At 41.6% G+C, this 24,170-nt stretch overlaps 1 protein-coding gene across 1 annotated transcript; it reads right to left on the bottom strand.

Moving 5' to 3' along the window:
* Positions 1-730: 730 nt before the first annotated feature.
* On the bottom strand, positions 731-24,170 carry abcc6a (ATP-binding cassette, sub-family C (CFTR/MRP), member 6a). The gene is made up of 31 exons (XM_062441115.1): positions 24,129-24,170; positions 21,171-21,347; positions 20,919-21,044; positions 16,399-16,536; positions 13,173-13,295; positions 12,002-12,063; positions 11,731-11,862; positions 10,629-10,835; positions 9,154-9,331; positions 8,748-8,909; positions 8,541-8,633; positions 7,799-8,002; positions 7,028-7,174; positions 6,817-6,904; positions 6,189-6,258; positions 5,978-6,104; positions 5,705-5,881; positions 5,428-5,595; positions 5,034-5,217; positions 4,781-4,865; positions 4,560-4,677; positions 4,230-4,437; positions 3,763-4,073; positions 3,257-3,456; positions 2,911-3,037; positions 2,563-2,664; positions 2,257-2,403; positions 1,985-2,143; positions 1,661-1,827; positions 1,339-1,533; positions 731-956 (listed from the first exon to the last, which is right to left on the bottom strand). Exons 1-31 carry the CDS (start codon positions 24,168-24,170, stop codon positions 848-850), a joined length of 4,533 nt encoding a protein of 1,510 aa, XP_062297099.1. The 3' UTR covers positions 731-847.

The following is a 24,170-nucleotide window of genomic DNA, read 5'->3' on the forward strand; positions in this document are numbered from 1 at the left end:
CGTCAGGTTAAATCTGACCAGCAAGGTCCCTATTGACTTTTTATGTGTTTACTTTGACAGAAATAAACAACAGCCACAACATAGTTGGACGAATGCTAATGTCTTGGCTCACTTCAATGTTTTCCTTTTTTCCCCTGACATATAAAAACTCTAAATTTGTTGCTTCAAGATTGGATTTTGGAGGCTATGAAAACCTCACTTCCCCTACATTTTCCAGGGTGAACCTTCTGAAGGTTAGTGTGTCAGAATATTTCCTGTCCCAGTTTCTGGGCCAAGAAGACAAAATAGATTTCAATCAATTTACAGTTACAAAAGTGCCTCATTTTGATACACAAGGCTAAAAAAGTGAGTAAACATCATCATTTAAGCCTGAGACGACATCAAAAAATATGTAATGTGCTTCATAACACTTACAAAAACTAGAAAAATAATATAGCTCCCATTCAAAAAGAGAATGAAAATCCTTAGAATTGTGGTCTTTTATTCCAGCCTCTGGCTTAACCTTTCCCTGGAATAAACAGACTGCACTACTTTACAATATATACAATATTTATAGCTTGCAGACTCTCAACAATCCACTGTAGCTTTCTTTTGAATGTTCATAATCTGAGGTTAACAATGTCTTTTTCCTGATTTAGGACAGCATGTAGGTGTGTATTTTAAAAACCTACAAATACGGACTGTGTCAGCACCTTCTGTTGAGACTCATCGACAATGCTCTCGTGGAGTTTTGAGCTGCCACAAAGCTTGGAATGGCCGATTCAACATGTGTTGGAGATCCACACAACTACGGTGCCACATCTGTACACCAGGTAACCAGCTCCATGGTACGAGGCCCTGCGAAGACCTAGACCAGCCCAGCTTCTCTGCACATTCGGTAGAACTGTCCCCGCTGTGCGATGAGGTTAGCTGGGGTGTCCATCTCAGCAATATGGCCTCTGTCCATAACAATGACTCTATAAAGCAGCAAGAGGAGGACAAACACAGGGTTTAGATTCAGCATTTCTCATTTCTCTGGTGTAACGTATAGTGCAGTAATGTGAAGGACAGTAATGTGAAGGACAATGTTTATGGTTCTGGGTATAACTGGATATTTGATTAGCATGTGGTTAGATGTAATAGTGGGTTGTAGGGCTACAACTAAGAATTACATTTTTATTTTAGATATAATCTCAGACAGATAAAACTAATACAAGTAGCAGTAAGCAGTAAGAATCACATTTTTGTTATTTTTACTGGTAATGACCTCAATAACTAATTCGTTATCTAAACTATCATTGATTATGTTGCCACAAGTCGAGGTAAATGCTTTATTGAATGCATAGTGTATTAACGTACTTGGTGTAGTCCATGATAGTGTTAAGGCGGTGAGCGACGGTCAGGACGGTGCAGTCTTCAAACTGTGTGCGGATTGTTGACTGGATAAGTGTGTCTGTCTCCAGGTCCACAGCAGCTGTCGCCTCATCCAAAACCAGGATCTTGGTTTTCCTCAGCAAGGCTCTGGCAAGGCAAACTAGCTGGCGCTGACCCAGACTACACAGACGATGAGAAGTTGAAGAGGAAGGGATATAATCTCTTAGTTACGGACTGTATGTATGCTGCAATTCTGTGCAGATATATATAATACTTTAGTGACTGACTGAGAAGGACTCATCTGTACCTGAGGTTTTCTCCTCCCTCTGAGCATTCATGGTTGAGTTTGTCTGGCAGATTAGAGACAAAGTTCTTGAGATGAGCGAGCTCCAATGAACTCCACACTTCTTCGTCGCTGTAGGCGTCAAAGGGGTCAAGATTCATTCGGAGGGAGCCAGAAAACAGCACAGGGTCCTGGGAGAGAGGACAGCAGATGTTATTTATCACAAAACTGACCACATTGGCAACAGGACAATTCGGATGATTTGTATTGGCCACGGGTTGCTATTTCTGCAAACAGTTTATATGAGAAAAGCCAGGGGCTCAGTCTCTGTTAGTACTGCTGTCGTACCTGAGGAATGATAGTAATGCGTGATCGGAGGTCATGGAGTCCAATGTCGGCAATGTTGACTCCATCTATAAAGATCTTTCCCTTTGCTGCCTCTAAAATCCTGAAGATCCCCAAGGCGAGTGAGGACTTTCCTGCTCCTGTTCTGCCCACAATTCCAACCTGGAAAAGGTTTGTTTTAAAGTCAGACAGAGTTCTGTGAAAGCCACAGTAAACAGTGAAATTTATCCAGGGTTAAGACTGGTGAAAGTGTGTTATAACACAAGAAGACTCACCCTTTCTCTTTCATGGATGTTTAAAGTAATGCCCTTCAGAGCCAACTCAAGGCCTTTACGGTACTGCAGCCCGTAGTCCTGGAATTCTATAGTGCCATTCTGGGGCCAGGCCTGGGGCAAGGAGCTGCCCTCGATACTCCAACTGGCCTGTATTAGATGACACAAAAGAGTAAGTAGAGAACATAAAAGGCCTCTGGTTGTATAGCATTGGATTTAATGTCTCGAGCAATGATTTGTTACTGATAAAGTCACAAAAGAAATGAATAAAGCCTATTTTAATAGTGTTTTAATAGTGGGAACACTGACCTCTTTAGCAGTTTCAGCATACTCATTTACTCTTTCCACAGAAACAATGTTGTTTTCAACATCGGTCCAGGCTCTCACAATCCAGCTCAGGATTCCAGTCACCTGTAAAATGCAACGACACAATATGTTTTGTTTTTTTCTCTTTTGCTGATAATGCAGTTATTTGCATTTGCAGTTAATGCATTGATGTTTCACACTGATTGCCTCAAGCTGCATGCAACGGGAGTCAGTTCCCACACTGTTGTGTAATTTATAAAAGAATTTCCTCTGATGCTAATCAGTTATGTATTGGGACTCCGCCAGGGCTACTGTGTAAGTGTGTTTGTGTTTGTGGGCACAACTTCTTACCTGGAGGGAATGTGAAACGGCCAAACCAACTATGCCTGGGCTCAGCGTGTTTTTTCCCATCACAGAGAGAATGGCAGCCGCTAGCACCACACCATTACCAATAAACTCCAGGTTGACTGCCAGCCACCTGTGGATGTAACACTGATTTAGCTGAGGGCAGGCAAGTTCCAACCTGATCAAAATTGTCTCACTATTAAAGCCAACTGTCATTATGCTTAACCACGTAATATAAAGCAATCATCAGTAACCGTTGCTATGAATCATTGCCTCTTCATCAATTGTCAACTATAAAAATTAATGTACAAATTAAGTTAAAGCCTTTTATGATTATCACATATGATCTCACCGGGTGGCCACAAATCGGGGGAAGTAGGAGGTTTGATTGAAGTCTACCCTGTCATTGGCTTTCACAATGAACCTGGACTGGTCTCCAAAGGCCCGGATGACGCTGGCGCCCTGCACTGTCTCATTGAAGTGGGTGTAGATGGGCGAGCGGCTCACAGCCTCCAGCCTCCGCAGCTGACAGGATGTGGCAACGTAGAAGCTCTGTAGACCACAGTGGAAAAGTAAAATACTGGCTTTAATGAGTGAAACCAAAGAGGGAGCACTCAGGGTTTTCCCATAATCCATAGTGAATGTCTGTAACATCTATGTCAGCAGGTGGGGAACAAAACACAGAAGTGAATGGCTAAATCAGCATGGTTGGTTTTGGAGACAGGAGCTTTCCAATAACAATCTGTAATGGAACCCGGCTGTTGCTAAGCCACCTTTAACAAAACGCTGTCTAAAACAAAAAGAAAAGAAAGATCAAAGTCATCAATGGTGGGTTGAAATGGTGAGTGAAAAATGTACCTGGACAAAGGCGTAGAGGAAAGCGAGGGGTAGGATGATCACAGCTGCAAAGGGCGTCGCCATCATCACAATGATGCAGACCTCCATGAGTTTAAAGACGTAGCTCAGCATCATTTTCAAACCCTCTGGCACCATGCAGTCAATGGCATCAATCTCCTTGGCAAAGCGGTTGAGTAGGTTGCCGCTGGGCGTGCACTCGAAGAAAGACATGGGAGAGCGCAGCACGTTGATCAGCAGGTCCATGTGCAAGTGGCGAGAGGCTATGATGCCACAGACGGAGATAGCAACAGTTGTACCAAAGATAGCGACGCCTGAAGAGAGATGAGAAGATGTAAACCAGAACCAAAGATGAATCTATACTCTTCTATGCTCACACCTTGTAGAAGACTGCAAAAAATGAACATTTCAACATAGAGATATCTAAATCCATTTTCTATCCTTTTTTAAATTCTATGATAATAACTAACCTTGCGCCAAGCCCAGTGCCCCAAAGACGGTCAGTTTTAGATCTGTATCAATCTGGGTGCCGTTAACAATTGGGTCGTCAGCCCACATGCTGAGCCAGTAGTTGTAGGCCAGTGAAGCGCCCTGCTGAAAGGCGTACAGGAAGACGATGGGAACGATGATGGCTAAACCGATGGTCTTAAAGTACTTTTTGTACATCTCCAACTTCACCTGTAAAAAATAGCAGTGAGTTTGTGAAATTTACAAGATAACTGGCTTTGTCTTTTCAAATGTGTTTATTTGAAGCAGACTCTTGCTGAAGCCTCATTTGCCATCTTTAGAATCAATCTTACTCTTCCAGTGCGGGCCTTGTCAGCCTCCATCAGCTTGCCCAATTCCTCAGGGACCTGTTCCTGGTCTGTTTCAGACACGGGCTCCATATTCTGCAGGTTAGTATTAGTGGTGTCACCCCTGGAGGACACAGAGAGGCCAGAGGTCAGAAAGATAAGAAAGAAAGACGTTTGGGATGCCGAGCATCTTAATGACATTGCAGTTTACAGGGTTGTTTACTTACCCAATGAGCTGCTCCTGTGACAAGTCTCTGGAGAATGGCATGAAATCAACCATGCTGAGACGAGCATTGGACCTCCTGGAGCCAGCTACAAGAAGGAGAGTTCCGTTTTTATTATTGTAAGTTATAAATGCTATTGGTTATTTAAGTCATGTTTATTATTTATAATGTGCAATAGAAATAATTAAAACAACTGTCAAAAACTGATATAAACTAAACTGTGTCTTTTAGATTTACAGATGAAATGACTCCTCACCTCTCTGTATGGCGCTCTCTTTTCGTTCTGTGTTGGCAAAGGTGTGGATGAAGTCAGCAAAGGCTCCATGGCGGCTAAGGAGCTCCTGGTAGGAGCCACTCTCTGTGATTGCTCCATCTACTAGGACGAGGATGAGGTCAGCTTGCGGCAGGAAGCTCATCCCATGGGTCACCAGAACGCGGGTCTGTGTAGCAAGCCACACGAGTCAGAAAATTAAAATGTATGCACAATCCAACACTAAATTGAGCCTTTCATGAATGCAAAATTGTCAGCAAAGTGGCGATTCGTATTTAATGATAACAATAACTTCTGGTTTAGGTGGTTTAAAGCTGTGTTTTGAGACTTTGCAGCTGAATTGAACAGGCTGATTTGAAGGTTTCATTACGTGTATTACCTTGTCTCTGAGCACTCCTTTTGGTCCGATGACTTTGTCAAAGATGTGTTGACCCACATGTGCATCAACAGCAGACAGTGGATCATCCATCAGGTATACATCAGCCTTCCTGTAGACAGCCCTTGCCAGGCTCACCCTCTGCTTCTGTCCACCTGAGAGGTTCAGTCCCTACATGGACAAAGTTGTTTGATAATTTTGAGACATAACTCATAGATATATACTTTAGATGCAAGGCAGCATCTCACATGAATTATTTTAAAAGTACAACTTCAAATACCTTCTCTCCAATCTCTGTAGAATCTCCAGCAGGTAGGATGTCGAGGTCGGGCAGCAGGGCGCAAGCCTCCAGCACACGGTTGTACCATGTCTTTAGCTTCTCACGACCAAAAAGGATATTGTCCTGGATTGTGGCATTCTGGATCCAGGCCTGCTGGGGCACATACGCCACTGAACCCTGTGAAGACAGATGTCAAAAGAGAAACTGTCAGTATTTATTAAATCAAACCCGCAACTATGAATAGACCTTGCACATGGAACACAAGCCCTGTACCTTAACAGTGACTTGGCCGTTTCTTTTCTCTGTTTCCCCAAGCATGGCTGACAACAATGAGGACTTTCCACTGCCCACATGTCCAACCACAGCGACAAGGGAACCCCGTGGCACACGGGCACTGATCCTGTGAACAAAGAGGTGAATTGTCCTGTAAGTGTCTCTTGATTTTATTGTAGATTAAGTATTTTTCTATTTTTTTAAGTCATACCTTTTAAGACATGGAGGGCCCTCTGCAGACCAGCTGAAAGTGCCATTTTCTATCACCACATCCTCACCGTCTAAGTAAGAAAATAAGGTTAGATGAGCAAAAGCTACAATGAAAATTGAAGACAGGATATGTTCTTCCAACCTGAGCAACAAACAAAACTTTCAAAACAATATTGCCCCCTTGAAGATACTCGTCAGAATGTGGTCTGGGCATAGTTACAAGTGAATTTGCTTAATCATACAAATTACAGAGCTGTTGCTTTTTCACGAGCTGTCTTAGGAAGTGTTGACAGATTACAGACAGAGGAGTGCAGTATTTTTTGTTCAATTTTTCTATGAATCATATGTCTGAATTCATCCTGTGATTTATGTTCAACCACTAAATGGGAATGTACTATAATTACCCTGTCTACCAGCCAGGCCTGGACCCAGGAAGTGACAGTGCATATGATCCATACAAGGCTGTGGTACTCCACAGATATAAACAACAAAATCATGTGGGCTGCTTATATTGATTTTGACAGCCTATGATTGCATGCACTATGGGAACAAAATTGTGGAAATTAAACAGCTCAGGATAGTAGTTTATTCATTCAATGTAATAGTTTATGCGTGGGTGGAGCTCTTACCAGAACTCAATGGAGCCTTTGAGACATTGTCCACTTTCAGTTCCTCTGAGCACAGGTACTTTCCCAGACGTTTCAGTGAAACCACAGCCTGAAACAGAGTCACTGGTTAATTCTCTGACCTTTGTCCATCATATGGGAACAACAGAATATTCCTCATCAGGCACTATCAGAGCATCCATGAGTATCAAATTTAAAATAAAATATGACTTACCTGCATGGTTGTGCTGATTGCAAATGGAAGCTGACTAAGTGGGGTCTTCAAAATGTTGATCAGCGCCATCGAGACAAAAACCTTCTGTGCATCCAGGACGTTGCGGTCATCGAGCGTCACGTAGACTCCAAACATGGAAAAGGCAATCTGGGTGGAAAGAAAGACATTAAATGTTACATCCACAGACTGAAACGTGTGTGATGGATTACCAGGTGTTATCCAAAATTCCCTTACAATCAACAAATCCCCCAAAAAAAGACAAAAAGCAACAATGGGCTGGTCTCCCTTAATACTGTTCCAATCCTTTCTGTAGCACTCATTTCCAAACCCACAGGTTCTTATTGAGGATGTAAAACATTAACTACAAGCCAGAAAGATATGGTTTCATTTAATAGCTGAGTAATTTCCTAAACAGCTGGGCACAGTATATTTTAGCAAATGTTATTCAAACAGGAATAAATTGTTAATTTGTTGGGCACGTTTTTTAGCTGCGGATTAATACACATTTGTTGCTTTAGTTGGAAATCTATAGCAGCAGAATGGTGAATATGGCTTTGATCCAAACTATACTACAGTGCCCATGTTTATGGTAATGAAGGGACACATCAGTCAGTGCAACAGTTGAGCTCACTGATGTGTTTTTAGTAGTTTTGGATAAAACAGACATTACTTTTTAGTGTGATGAGTGCATTGTTGGTATCGGTCTTTCATGGGATTTGTTGACAATGAGAGATATAAGGAATACCAGCATGTTCAGTTCAATGCTCTTACCAGGAATGAAGAGGAGTTAAAGGATGCAATGGAGATGGAATAAAGGATCTGAGACTTCCTCAGCGCCTTGAGCTCCTTTTCTCTGTAGCCCAAAACCTGCTCCAGGAAGGCCTTCTCCCAAGCATAAAACTTCAAGATCTTTATTCCATTCAGGATCTCATTCATCAGTCTGATGCGGCCATCCATGAACTTCATCTGGACCTCCTATTGACCAGACAAAGATGTTTTTACATTTTATTATCTAAAGAACAGGCCACAGTGGAAAAACAATTACCAGACCAAACCCAATACATGCGTTTGTGAACATGGGTTTGTCTGCTCTTATTACAGCTGTAGTAGTTTTCTTGAACATCACAGAACTTCTTTAATTCAGTAAGAATTTATTGCTCGTTACATTTTAGTGATTTTTATGACAAGGAAACAACAAAGGGCCAGGAATGTGGTCGCCGCATTCAAGGCAGAGTTCGATTAAATTGGCATCCAAATTTACAGAACCGTCTGTTGTTTCTCCAAAGAAATGAAAAATGATGTCTTCCTACTACCCACCCTTTCCTGTCATTGTTTTTCAAACACATTATATGGGGCAGACATCAAAAGGACAAGAGAGAATGTACCATTCAGGCCAAACACCCACACGGCTTTTCAGCCACTATCTAAACCAGCTGTGGCATCCCTGACCCAACATGCCAGATGTCGGGGCTACTGGAGTGAAAGTGTGAAAAATTCCTTTAGCAGCTTTTACCTGCAGCTTGCTTCTTTTCTTTGCTATGAATCCGTTCAGTGGAAAAATAAGGATGACTGTGGCAATTCCTGCCAAAGCAGATGGCCCAAGATGCTAAAAATTAAACAAAGAGGAGAAAAAAAGATACAATTGTGTCAAAGGCTTTTCAGTTAAAATGCAGTTGTGCATGAATGGGAAGCATTGTGAAAACACTACATTTGGACATACCTGCCAGAGGAAGAAGAGACAAAGAACAATTTCAATAGGTGCCAGCCAAACAGCATTGAAGTACACCACAAAGTCCATGAGCTTCTGAGTGTCTGCTGAAACCAGATTCACAATCTCGCCCACAGTACAAGTCCTCCTGGCAGAACTGTTTATCACCAAAGACTGAATTGACAACAAAAGAGACAAAGACATTTTAGCCCTCAGTGCACTGTGTTTGTACAATATAATTTTAAACCCTCGTAAAGATTTCAGACGATCGTTCATCTTAGGTAGAAGCTGTTAATCATACAGTGTGTACTGTTTTCCAGTCAGGAAAGAAAGAAATCTTTTGTTTTTGCCATTTAGGATGTAATTTATTGTGTCTAGAGGTTAGTGGCTACATGTCCGTGGACACAGATTTACCCACCTTTCTGTAAACCAAGCCCATAACAGCTGTCTTCACCCTCATGCCCACTGTGAAGCAAGTGTACATGTACTGATGGTTGAAGAGGGACTGGAGACAGGACAGCAGGAACATAAGAGTGGCGTAGAAGTAGCCTTTCCACAATGGAGCATCCTCGTCTCTCATGAAACCCAGAAGAAGACTGTGAATGGAGATATGGTTGAGACTTAATCAGGATCTTCAGTAGTTTGCAAGTGTTCAGTTTTATATATAATGTATCAAAACCCCTTTTCTATGTATGATTGTTCCTGGAAAGTAGTGAATCCCATAAATCAAAACAGATGCATACACGTTTTTACTCAGTCAACACATTATTTTACTCTTTTTTTCATTCAATCTGTTATTATTTGTCTTTCATTGTGCTCTAAACCAATGGTATTGCCTTGAGCGATGCTGTGGCTGCTGGCCGACTGGTCCACACAAAGTAGCTCGGGTTGCACAACAGTGCTCAGCTTGTGGCCAGGCTGCCCTCACACTTGGCCAGTGGCTTCCTTATTGTGGTCCGCCAGCATTTCTGCCATTTAGAGCCTCCTCTCTCTGCCCATTGCCTTTCAGCGCCTCGCTGTCCCCCTAACTGGAGCACAGAGGGCTGTGGTCTTGTCTACTTTTCTTGCTCACAGCTCCATGACCGTAATTAACACTTCCACTGATTCTGTGTTGTGCATCAACAACAACATTCCAGACTGGCAAGTGGAATGGTGTGGCGGGTAGCAGGTTAACCATGACCTGCTTTCACTGCTACCAGCTTCTGTTGTTGTTTGGTTGTTTGATGTCACAAATCATTAAAAATAGCACAACGAAGGTGATATCTGAGATGATATAAACATTTAATATGTATATATCCATGGGGGTGTTAGTTAGACTGTTAAGAATCTAAATACTGTTTCTTTAAAAGACCATACCAAGAAAATATAATCTCTTTCAATTAAATCTCCAAGTTGAATTGCACAGTTCTTCCCAAAAACACAATAAAACCTATTTTTACTCTAGCCTGGATTGTTGTCCATTCAGGTGATTTCAATCTGACTTGAGGTTTGGAAATATTGGCTGCAGCTTTCCTTAATACAGTGCATTCAATGCCATTTGGTTTGTGGGACTCAGAGCACTGAACAAGTTATATTTATAAAAGTAATCTCTCTCCAAATATATGGTTACTTGGGATAATCCTTCTTACAAGAAATTGTATTGAGAATGTTTCTTTATCAAAGCACAACATCTTGATTTCTATCTTCATACAGAGAGGAACCAACTAACAAACTATTCACAACAACATCTGTGGATTATCTTCAACACAGAAATGTTATTTTTGGTCCGCCACAAACCAAAGTTCCATGGCTCTGTGTTGAGATACACCTAATATCTCCCAGCATGTGATGAATCACACCACAGCTATTTATTGCCAGTAAGGGGTTGTGGTGCTCTGTCCCTTCAAGCCTTACCTCAGCACCTGGGGGATGGCGAACATGAAGGCATCATGGAATATGATACACATGGTACCAGTCAGGAAGTATGGACCAAACTTGCGAGCCAGCGTCCTGAGCAGGAAGAACCCAGAGCTCTGCTCCTTCTGCAGCTTCCTGAGGAGCTGAGCTTGGTCTGGCAGTCTGCTCCCCAGTGCCACACCCGACGCCAAGGCCTTCTCCTGCCTGCCAGAGGGAGAGAAGCGCATATGGTTACAGACAAGACATCTGTGTCAGAGATACTCCAACATGATGCTGGCGCCTTTTAAGTCTTTAATGTAAAACAGACTATAAAAACAAATGTTGTTATTTGTGCCATAACTGATGGACTCAAGAATTCGCCAGGGGCCGTATAAAGCATTATTCTCTGACATAGTTATTAGACTTAACAGCGTATCTTCAAAGCAAAGGATCATGTTAACAAGCCTTGAAAATGACAGAGGGCTCTTGTCTTAACATTATGGTACTGGATGTCCTTAAGGGACTCTTCTGGACCTATTTTTGGCCTTGAATACCTCTTGTGATGAGACATCCTGAATTTCAATTAACCGCAATCATAGCTAAGTCAAGCTCTGCTTGGAACATTAATTCAAACAGTACCATGCTGCTGTTTGACCGTATTGCAATAAAATGGAATTGATTTCTTGGCCGTTAAGCTATGACAATAGTAAAAGCAGTACATTGGACCACAGGCCTGTGTTAAAATAGCAACCAGGCACAATATGAGCCAGAGGAAACATGAAAGACGACATGTGCACGTGCGGCACATGTCGTCGTTTCCCTGTGAAAATTGGTCCTCTGCAGCGCGTTCAAGTTACAGCTAGCAAGCCACAGCAAACAGTTGTTCATCAGGCAAGAAGGGACAGACAATATTTTGTTGCATTATGGGAGATGTAATGTTTTTGGAGGTTGACTTTTACTGGACACTAAAAGTCAGGATGTCTTGTCCTCTGTTTCTTCGATTTTGAACATTCTTTATGTACTATGTCTCTTGAGACTCCCTCAATAGTATGGAAGCACCACACTAAATCAGTAGGGTTCCCCTTTAAACTAACAGATGTCAATCATCAGAAAGTCTCACTTTTGAATTTTGGCACATTCAGCTGTCCAGTCCTCTTGCAGCTCAGAGATGATCTTCTGTGATGTGTCTTCCTCTCTCAGCGTCCATAGGTCCTCTGCTACCAGCGGAGAACGATATCCTTTCACAACAAGCCTGAGGGGAGAGAGCATGGGGATGACTCACATGCATGATCATCAACAAAACACACATTATTATTGTAAACAAGTACAAACGGTTGCTGTAGTGAGTCAACCAATGGCTAGAAATGAGGGGGTTTGGAAAACCATCTTACCCAGTGAACCACCAGAAGAGGATTTTTGACAGGAAAGAGGCATCTTTCACTGGACAGGGATTCTGCAACAGATTAAAGACCAAACTTACTGTTGTTTTCGCAGTAAATCTCTCACCACTTAAGTACAGACAGCGTCACCGAGACAGTTGATTGGTGGTTGAATGGTGCACTTGTGAGGAGTGTGTTTAGGAACGCAAATGAGTGTAAACGGCACGATACAGTCAGGTGGCCCACTGTAGGAAGCAGAGGCCGTGAACAACCATTGGACAGAATAAATAGAGTTCAATTTTAACTCAGGGTGAAGATGACGTTTTGAGGTCTAGTGCAGACAGAGTGGAAATGTGTCATCACAAACTGTCCAATAGGGGATATACATGCACATGGATACACGCATACAGAAAGTTTGTCCTTTGTGCTTTAAGGCATCTCTCCACCCTGACACCCCCTCACCAGCGTGTTTGCTCTCTTTATTACCCGAACTCTCGCTCCTCGTCCCTCACATCCTCTCTTCCTGTGAGTAACTCTAACCAGAGCACGGGGCGGAGAGGCGGAGGAGGTGGAGGAAGAAAAGGACACACCAAGGAGCGACCAATGGGTGTGTCCACCACGCCAGACTGTGGCTTCTATACCCTCAGCCGACTTGCTACCGGCCAAGAATCCGTGAGGGACTTTTCCAGCTATTTTGATTGTTTATCACCGGGGAAATATGACATCACATGTCTGTTTGATTGATTAGGGGCTCATTTTCATTTACCTGTCAGTTGCCCTGTATCCGCTTGCTATTTTGGGCCTGAAAATGTTTGGTCAGTCTCATGTTTAATGGGAGAGTGAGATGTGGACTTGTTTTAAGTAATGGCTTTGCTGTTGTGTGAGCAGTGGTTATTATGTTATTCAACGCTGAAGTGCGTGACTCGCGTTCATGGTATGCAGGGAGAACAACAACAGAGACACACATGCTCATTCACACTCTCCTCATAAGAAGCCAAAGCGGTGAAAGGAGAGTGGGAGAGGAAGGAGGGAGGAGGTGGATCACATCATTTCCTCCAAAAGGGAAAGTGCTCTGACAACAAAAGTTGGAAACCACAATATAGCTGCTCAGGCACTTTCTTTCCTGGGTACGGGATTAGAGTGGACGTTTTGACGGAAGTGGGATACATTCTCCTCTGCCTACCTTTTCCAAGACGGGTTTTCCCTCTGGAGACTGGTCAGCAAAACAGCACAGGAAGAGCTGGGCCAATTGGATTGTGAAATAGGAGAAGAAGGCGAGGTATCGGACAATATCAGAGGTGATGCCCTGTGGAATAAGAAAACACAGAGAGACTGCTTAAAAGCTGAAAAAGCATTTTAAGTTAAAGTTTTTTTAAAATTTAGTTTAATCTGTCACAGACAAGTTTTTTAAGTCAGTCTTTTATTTTAAAGCAGTGATAAAATTAATTTGCTTTGTGATTAAGTGCATTTCACAGAAAATAATATTGTTCTTACATCAAGACATAAGGTTTTTAAATAGGATTACATTTTATGTTGGTTGCCTCATCTCTTTTAGCATTGCTTAACAAATCACACAACATCCTGTGGTATACAGCGCCATTTATTCACTGTGGCTTTGTGTGTAGTTTCACAACAGTCACAGCACTCAATTCATTATGTTGCTTTTCCTATGCTTAAACATTGTATAGCAGAGGATATGGTTTATACACCAACATCACAGACACAATAAAGTGTATTTTGGACCTTTAAGCTACATCGGTTTGAAAACCCAAAGTCTTTAATGGTTTACTTTAAATAAATGAAGTGATAGTTAAAGCTGCCTTTCAGTCACGCTAAAAGCCCATATCTGTAAATAGGGAGATTGTGGTTTTACAAACCAGCACACTTAGTTTCAATCAAAGGAGCAGCTGCGATATTAACCGCTCAGAGTCGACTTTTGTGAAATGTAGGACTTGCATGTTATTCTTGACATACAGAAACTGTGGGTTTTGGCAGACGTATTGTTTACTACTGGGTTGATACCACTGCCACAGCCAGTCTGTTTGCGTGCATGCATGTGAGTATGCAAGAAAGTCAGAGCCATGGTAAACAGTAAAGTGATTTTCTATGAAAAGTGTGGTGCTATGCCCAGAAAGGAGATTCGAAGGGGCCAAATGGATCCGGCCACACAGTGAAAAACAGGGTCAGGATGGTCGGGGAGTGGGTGGGAAAAATGTAGGTCAAGCATCTAAGAATGGCCAAGGGTCCACAAACATGAACTCTGTTAACTCAAGCCTTCAACACTGTGATGTGAATTAGACACTATCTTTATAAATATTTAGAAAATGTGTCAGTACGATATGTAAATGTAAGCTGAAACAGTAGACACGGGAAAACTAATGAGCTGTGCTGTGTCACTTTTGTTCTTTTACCTGGTTTGTCTGCCAAAGAAGAAAAATACTTTTATATTATGCATTAACTATAGTAAAACATTTTACAACACATGCTGTAACATGAACACATAAACATAAACCTGTTACTGAATATACTAGTATATACTGAAAATAGTTCAGAAAACTAATACTGGTTGGGATGAATTAGGAAAGGATGAGATGGGTAATGGAGAGTTTTAAAGTTAGAGAAACATATTTGTATGTATGTATGTTTTTGGAATGAGGTATATTTGTCTTAGATTAAACTGATAATGGGACCAAGGTATATAATCCTTAGCAGTTTCTATTGTAGCTGTATAGATGTTAAATAAATCATTTGACATTTTGGGAAATACACTTTTCTCTTGTCAAGAGTTAGATGTCATGTCTGTCCAAAGGTATAGATATGAATGAAGCAAATTAAATATGTGTTAATTTGTGAGTTTTAGAGAGGCTGGTAAACCAGTTTTACAGGGCCAGTCAAGTTGTTTCCCCACTTGCAGTAGTTCTCTGATGACTCTGCAGAGGTTGGGTGTGCACGTGATGTGCCAGCGGAGGAGTACAGAGCACAGATAGACAATTTTGTTTAGTGGCCTGGAAGAAATCATCTGCTTCCGAACGCAGCCAAGACTAGATAGATGGTGATCATCTTCAGAAAGAGGAGGACAGCTACGCAACCCAGTACTTCAGCGTCCATATGGACAACAGACTGAATTAGAAGATTTGGAATTGATTGACAAGGCTTCAAATCAGACACCTTTGAAGTTGTGGTGGAGAGGAGAACAAACTGAACAAACTATTATCTGTTATGGATAATCCTGACCACCCTCTCCACCACCTACTGGACAAACAGTGAAGCACTTTCTCTAACAGACTGGTTCAGCTTAACAGTCATAAGGACCAATATGGCAAAAAGCAAGAACTCTCTAAAACACCTGACAAACTATTCCCACAACAGGTGTTACGTCATTAGTTTTTGTATGACTTCCTTTCTTTTATTGGTTTCATGGTGCAGTGAGTGGTGCTTGTTCCATCTTATGAACTTCATAGTTTTCTTCATCATTTCCAAAAATCCAACTATGGCTGTATCATCTGAAAATCTGACATTTATAAAACCTGATGTGATGACTCCCGTGACTAATCAATGTAGGTCATCAGTATGTAGATAAGCGATGTGGGGAATAATTATATGGGTGGTTATTGTGTGTATCCTATGTGCATGTATGCGGTTGTATAAAATGGAAACATCTGTGTCTAAAATCGAAATGGCTTTTTGCATTATGTGCGGATACATAGATTTCCATCTGGCTGTGTTTACAGCAGTGTAGGCCCATAAACACAGCACTGACGTTCCTCTGGTCTGACCCTGGACTGCCATGTCTCACCAGCATTTATCCCAGGGCCATCATTATTCTCCCCCAAGCAGTGTGGGAATGTCACACTGAGGGCGATAAAACAGAAATATGGATGTGTGCGTGTTTGTGTGTTTTTATAGAAATGCAAACGCACTGCCCCACGGCTTCAATCACTTAAATAGAAACTTACCCCATACAACAATGATTGCAGTGTCTGACAGAAGACGCAGGAAGAAAAGAAAAACTTAAACACACCCAGGCTTGACCAGAATTGGCAGTGTCATACCCCAGCACTTGGTTAACTTTAGGTTACCTTGGTTAAAATTGTGAGATGAAAAAGAAACTCTTTGCTGACACAGAGTATATCTCAAGCTGTGCTGCTGGAGTCTTATGTCTAGACTATGGGTAGGAGCAGGCCTGATTAGATATCCCTGCATGGTGTTTTGACACTGCAGGTTCACTGAGTTCATGCCTGACTAACACATTCACTTTGACTGTGATTTGATTTTCATTTAGAGGATTGCTGTGCTTTTGAAAGCTTGGAATAAACAGCATTATACGTTAACATGAAGGATAGGGTAAAAATATTCATATTATCCGGTATGGTATTTATACTCCATGTTAATTGTTAGGACAAACATACCTCATCCATGGCCAGCTGGATCTTCGCTCTGAGAGGCACTAGGGAGCAAATAACAGCCAAGACCCAGAACAGGAAGAGGAATACAGAGGAACGACAGCCCCTTATTCTTTCCAACTGGATGATGCATAAGGTCAGGATCTGGACAGAGACAGAGAGAATGAAGACTGAATTTAAAAATTCACATGTGAGTAACAGAAACCATTCTGTCCCAGAGAGCAGAGAGCCAAATCTCCAATCTCTGGCGCCACAATGATGAACAGTTTGGAGTAAATCCTTGTCCTACAATGACAGAAAAAAAGATTTTGAAGCTTATACTGACTTTTTGGACTCAAATCTTATTTACATACCAATTTTACCAGTTTTACATTATAGTTATCAGTTCTAAACCATCAAAAACAAACTTCTTTTTTGAGAACTCCATTCCAAGCAGCCACTTATGGCTACATCATTTTAATTCAGTAGAAGAAAATAAAGCACTATATCTCCTGTATTAGCAGTCACTGCCAATGTTTCTAGCAGAGCATAGAAGATTTAGTCTGATCTAATGCAGCGGATGGTGGTTTTGAGAAAGAATTGGGTTTCTGGGATTTCCCTAGCCGCAGACACAGATGGGATCTTGCTGACTTCCGCCTATAAAAAGTGACACATGTACGGTATGCCGCACGCCTTCCACATATTGCCATTGCTTAATTTCATTTTATACTTTCCTCAAAGAAACCTCGATACTGTGACATTTTCTCAAAAATAGGACTGATTCAGTATTTGGACATGGCTCTTTGGACATCAGTCATGCATCTGCTGTTGAACCACAGTAAGAAATATTTTCACATCAACAACCTGATACATTTTAGGGGAGACATGTGCAGAGGGTGAACGTCTTTATGTGCCTTGTTGATATTAACAACGTCCAGAATTCTAATACATTTGGTGTGTTGACAAAATGATTATTTATTCTTTTTACTTGTTCTTTCTCCCTACAAACCTGAAACTTTTCAGGGGGGTTTGTAATGTATCTCAGCAAACACGGAGAAGTCTGGGGAACAGCTTGCCAGTCCATCGAGGAATGACTGTAGAAAGACATTTATTCGTACTCGTGGAATTTAGATTCTCCAGTCAACCTGAATTGAATATCACTGATTTTATTTGAGCTTTTTCTGTAAGCAGCTGTCTAATGCTGCTGGAAATCTTGATGAGAGCTGTGACGCTTAACCAAAAAAGTAAATTTGGAGCATGTAAAACTAAAACAATGAGCTGAAATATGCTAAAAACTAATTTTCTGCAAGTTCATCATTTGAGGGACTCCTTCCACATAGTCTTTTGATCCATTGTTTATATAAAAAATATTGATCAGTGCAGCTGATGCCTCTAGGTGAACTCTAGGGAAAGCAATGTGTATACTAGTACTAACCCCAAGGCAAGAACTTTTTGTTCATGACTGCTGGTACTTTGGTTAAGGCTGCATCAGCCCTAGTCCAAACCTTCATATAAGTGATGGAAATGTATAGCTCAGGTCAGCATCTGAGGGCAAGGTCCTATTATAGCCTTCCGCTCTGACGCCATCGGCCCATCTGTTTGTATAAGTCAGTGGGTGGAACTAAGTCATCGCTAAGCCCCAAATCAAAACCCTAACTTATAATTACATAGGAAGTGTGCAGTGCTGGGGAAGGAATAGGAATTTTACGTCATGGTATTGCTGATTATAGTCAGTGTCGTGTGGACTTTTCATCAATATTTACCACGATCCATTCATGGCCTGAATGACTTGAACAAAACAGTTTCCATACATTAGGGCAATACAACAAGTTGGTTGGAGTAACAAGAGCACAGTGTTCCAGGCCTGCACTCAAGGAATGGGTGGTGGTGGGTGGCTACAATCAACATCTAGAAAATTATATCCTTTAATATAAATAGGTCTGGCAAGTAGATCTTAAAGATTTGTGACATGCTCTTATATCATTCAGCAGATGTTTGTTTTCTGCCCTGCAGCTGTGATAGATGATATCCTCAAAATAAATTACCTTTTTTTGAAATATATCCCTTGATATAAGAGATGTCTCAGTGTATTTTTATCCAAACACGTGATGGTATGGTATTTACTCAGGAGTCTGTAAAGACCGCAGGTGGGCAAGGCTGTCTGACCTGTAGAGAGTGAGACTGTGCAGAAATTGTATAAGGCTGCAGAGAGAGGAAGCTTTGTGAGTAAAGCTATATGGCTCTGTGGGCACACAAGCAAGCCTTCCTTTCTGGGCTTTGCACTGTTGTGCTGCATTGTAAATCTTACATCACTCTGTGCGGGATAAACAGCATTTTATACTTGCAATGCCACCCATGTAGTTAGCTGCACCCCTCTTCTATGTGCTCCTACTCGTCGGTTAAAATCTGCAGAAAACGAGTAGGATCAATGTCTTGAGAAACATTCAAACTCATTATCCATCAACACAAGCCATGGAAAATCATTTTTGTGATTGCACACCAGTCCTTATCTCCTCTAAATAATGTTTTGTAACCCACCGGGATCCAGGTACGGGAGCCATTATGGTTTAATTCAAGATGTTTAAATAGAGAAAAGACAAACAAAATTTGTGAAGATTATAGTTCTCATCTAGACTGCATACATCTGCACCAGTCTTGCGCTGATTTTGATCTAAACATTTGAGTTGTTTAAGATGTTTCTCTTTATACTTTACTACATACTCCATTTTGGGTATGGTTTCGTTGTCACATTTGTTTATTTAAAGCTACAGGTTTTTGTTCCACGGTAAATTGCATAAATGTCTTTTTTTCTTCCTTTCTTCGGAGACATTCCAACTAAACATGTTGCACCTTAAAGGGACCTACTGTGCTTATTTACAACTAAGTTTTATTTTTGGATTCCTTTAGTGTGGCTTTGCAGGATTCACAGTTTTAAAAAATCCTTATTTATCATATACTGGCCCTTTATGTAGACCCCCAATTTAGCCTCTGTCTCTAAAGGCGCTTTTCCACTACACCGTTCCAGCACGACTCGCCTCGCCTCGACTCGCCTCGCTTCTTTTTGCGTTTCCACTAGGGAAAGTACCTGGTACCTGGTCCTTTTTTAGTACCTGCTCTGGTGAGGTTCCAAGCGAGCCAAGCCGGTACTAAAATGTGACGTCGACACACTGCTGGCCGCTGATTGGTAGTTGTCGCTGGAAGAGTCATGAGCCGTCCCACACAAGAATCAAACCCGGCATTTTTAAATACCGGCAGCAGCGTTACAACCATAGTTACAGCCATACGGCTCAATTTTCTTGCTTTGTGTGAGACAAAAAGCCACATACAGCAGCAAGTACACCACTGCCTCAATGTCCTCCATTGTTTATGTGTTTTGTGTCGCTTATAAAACAAAGTCACGGCAGTTTCACGGAGCCGTGCTATGACGACCCCGCCCACGTTGAGTAGGTACTTTTTTGTAATGGAAAAGGAACCGTGCCGAGTCGAGGCGAGCCGAGACAAGTCGAGGCAAGTCGTGCTGAAACTGTGTAGTGGAAAAGCGCCATAACAGGCAGTTTTAGCTCCTGTCTCCTTAATGCAGATGACCCTACTTTGTTCTGATTGGCCAGCTTTCCAGAAGCTGCAGAGGGGCAGCCTATTAGTTGTGCTAAGTTGCCGCTGATGCAAACCCAACATTTTCTGCTTTACTTTTTCAGATTAAAATCTTTTAAATGACTAAAAAAAAACTTTTATTGTAAGAATTTACAGAAGTGAAGCGTGTTCCTCACTGAATTAGCACAGCTTCATTAGCGATGCTAAAAAACTGTCAAATAACAAGATGTGCTTATATTTGTCACTATTTGTTCAGCGGATCAGTTTAAAATAATGCAGGATGGAATAGTACAGGCAGAATCCGCCAGAGTGATGATGATGTTTGATGAAGAGCTGCAGAGGATCAGCACACCTTGAGTAGAGTAGTACAACTTACTTTACCTTGCTCTGCTGTTTAATGGAGTCATGGCTACCCCCCAAAGTATGTGGAGCAGATGACCACATAAAGAAATCTGCCATGATATAACTATAACTTGACTCTTGACTGGACAAACACTGACTGTCCACTTGTTTATACTGATTCCACATCAAATACTAATTGATGTTAGTACATAAGTACGCAAACTGATGAGTGATGGTCAAATACAGCCTGTGTTTACAGGTTACTGTGATATTTGCATTGCCTGCAACATGATAAATCTATCCCTGGTTGAGCAGCTTTGCACCTCAGTGTCTAGCCAACATATGGTGCATACGCTATATATTCTTTCATGTGTCTGCACATCGGCATGTGAGCTAGCGGGATACAGGCCGAAATATTCACAAAACTTCCCTGTTGCCTGGAACAACACTGGAGTGATGTCAGATGTGTGATTTGGGCAGTGAATCAGTGGCATAGCTCAATAGGCAAAGCTTTTTTCACACACACAATCTGGTTGAATAATTCTCTGCATGGATGGATAGTGTCTAACAAACAAATATGGGAGAATGAAGTAAAAATGATCCTCAGTATTTACCACAGTCATGCTGCGTATGATGGGGCTGAGTAGGAAGACCATGTGATGCTGAATCTCCTGGCTCCTCTCCAGCAGGATATAGAAGAACTCCACAAAGCCAAAAGAGGCAAGCAGGAAACCAAGCACCTGAGCAGGACAGGCAGATAACAGGAGACTGCGTTCAAATTTGCAAGTATATTTGAGTTCATATTAAGAGATGTACTGTCTTTGTTTTTTTTTCTCAGTGAAAGATAAAACAGTGTGAAGTCTCACCATCTTGGCGGTGCAGAGGCAGGACATTCGAATGCGACCGCGGTCATGGCAGTAGAGGTGAAGGCAATAGAAGGGGGCCAGCAACCAGAGATAGACACATGGGACCCACACCAGGATCGTGTTCTGAAAACACTGGGTCAGGTCTGGGTTGGCTGTGTACCACGTACGGTTCCAGTCCTGCAACAGAAACAAAATAAGAACATGAGAATATACCTAAAAGTCAAAAATTGAACATATACTGTGAGATTATATCATCTGACAGAGGGTGCAGGTGCAGGTCCTACATTTCATTTGTCAAGGCAGTGGAGAGTGAGTCACTTGACTTTGGATTTTTTTCTAACCAATGTCTCTGGCTTGTGTCCTAATTTGAGTAGGACAATGTAAACTATCAACACATTAAATCACGAGGTCAGAGATTATAATAATAATACTGGGGAAATGCAGTCAAATGTTTTGAGATTATGTAACAGCAACAGAACCACGATAGGTCGTCTGTTGTTAAAAAAAAAATAGTTAAGTGACTTGTTGTTGTCTTACTTCCCTTGTTTATCACCTCACTGGCCTAATGAGGGGCAGGGTGTCTGGCTGTGCTAACGAGACTGCCCTGCGGAGTCACCACACAGGAAGTGGTTTAAAGCTTCTAGCATGGCGGAGCAGTCTGGCCCTGCTGGTAGACTCCCAACTGGGATAGGGGAGAGTGACCACAATTGATGGCAGCTGCAGAATCATTATGTAACAACTGTTCACCCACAGCACCTCCAGTGAACCGCAGCAGATGAGATGCACTTTATACAGGTAAACAGGAGGGGCATGTCCCAGCATGAATAGTGATTAATTCAAGTTTACCATCAATTGCTACAGTTTGCTGCCTCAGGAGTCACAAGGATCTGAATCATGCGCCGACTGTACACTAACTGTTTCGGCTTAAATCAAAGCCGGTACGTGTCTTTGACTACTTCACCACAGGGTCACAAAAGTAATATTCCCACATATATACTCATCACAGTAGTAGTAGGGTTATATAATGAATGCACGTTTTTGCACGTACTGTATACTAGTGGTCTCTGTGCGCACTGATGTACCAAAGTCCATTTAAGTGATAAATCTCTTGAGAGTCAGTGAGTGGGAGGCTGCTTTCACAGACCCTTCTCACTCCTGTGGTAAATGGCAGGCGGACGAACAGAGCGATTTCTGTATGTAATCCAACTCGTCAAACACAGTCCAAGATTTTTCTTGTGCATTTTGCTCAGTACTTATCCCGTTCATCACCTTTGGCTAAAGTGGTTACAGTAAACTAGTACATGCCAGAGCCTTGGGTCCTATTTTTACCTGACAAACACAGGGATGTGAAACCAGAGAATATAGACTTTCACTGTACTGCAAATCTGTCTAATGTCCTTATTACATCATGACCATTTGATAGACAGGCTGAGTATCTAAAATCCTGTTGTAATGCAATGCATGAGCTAATAATTGGCTGAATTGATCAAATCTTGCACTAGCCAAAAGCGCGTGTGTTTGGTTTTGAAACAGCATAATGCACCTAATGTGAGTATGTGGTGAGGATAAATTAAACACCATGTAATTTTAGGTTACATCAATCACTGTCCTGACAGTTTCTAGACTTTGTCCTGATTCCAAATTACAGGATGACTTGATTTAAATAGAACACAATGCTAGCTCCTAAATTGGCCCCTTTGTCCACCTTAAAGAGATTGAAAGCTAGGTGTTTCTGGATCAAACCTCCTCTGCTGAGCTGGATCGTGCACGTTTAGCCACATAAATCCCCATCACTACCCCGGGGCTGTGACTAGTGGGTTTGCAGTGACGCAATCTCAAAAGCATGTGGAAGGTTGATTACTAGAGTTAAAAACTGAAGGTACTTTGCTGCCAACATGAGACAAAAACATCTGTTAAAACATCGGCCTTGCTATGTAATGGATGTTCTCTGGCTAACAATATAATAACATTATCTGTACTTTGAACTTTTACTGCAAAGAGAGATGCATGTGATGACACACACTTTACTTTCACTTTGTATGCAAAGTTTGATGGCTTTTGTTGTTTTTCAGGGTTTGCAGGAGCAAAAACCGAGAACGAGCTGTAATGAGAAACAGAAACACAGAGTGAGAGAGAGGGGAAGAGTGGGAATAGAGGCTAGATGGGATCATTTTGGCATGCCAGCTGGATTGCAGCCATCCTTATATTTTCGAGCCGAGATACAGAATGTGGAGGTTTGCTAATATACAAGACAAGAGCCTTTCCAACAACAGCAGCTCATCCAGTGTGACACATCTCTTTCCTTTCAGCATCTCATTTTGCTGAATCATAGAGCAGTGACGGTAAATGTAACTCTGACACACATCAAAGACAAACTTTCTCATTCAGCCTTGCATTGGATTGGATTTGTAATGCACTCTCGGTACACAGGCTGCAAACTGAGAAGGTTGGTGTGTGCTATGGTGCTTTTCTTCCTGCATTGCTATGTGCTCACATTTTAAGTAGCCACATGGTCCCCATTTTCCTCCAATATGCACAAACATGGACGCTTGGTATTTCTCATTCTATTATTTAGTCAAAATCTAGGTCTGTTCTGCAAAAAATGTGTTGCAGAATGGTTGATGGCTAATGTTACTAAAGCTAGTGACATTAATTATTTTCTGGATTAAACCATTTTATTAGTTTATTAGTAGATCAAAATGATCTCATTGTGTTATGTATCTAAATTTCCATAAAAAACAGTGGATGCTCAACATTCAACTTCAAAATTACCAAAACACAAATATTTAGTAACTGATAGACATGACTACTGTTTTGGCCTATCGAATGAACATGACATTCTGCAACATTAACTGACTGGCAAAAAAAAATAAAAAATCCATCTTTTTATACCTGTTGTGGAGATGGTTTACATAAATAAATGAGAGTTCAGGGTCAGTGAACACATCTCAAACTCACCCACAGAGGGTCCAGGCCACTGAGTCTGCAAAAGGCATCCAT

The sequence above is a fragment of the Scomber scombrus genome, chromosome 2, assembly GCF_963691925.1.
Source record: "Scomber scombrus chromosome 2, fScoSco1.1, whole genome shotgun sequence".
Taxonomy (NCBI): Eukaryota; Metazoa; Chordata; class Actinopteri; order Scombriformes; family Scombridae; genus Scomber; species Scomber scombrus.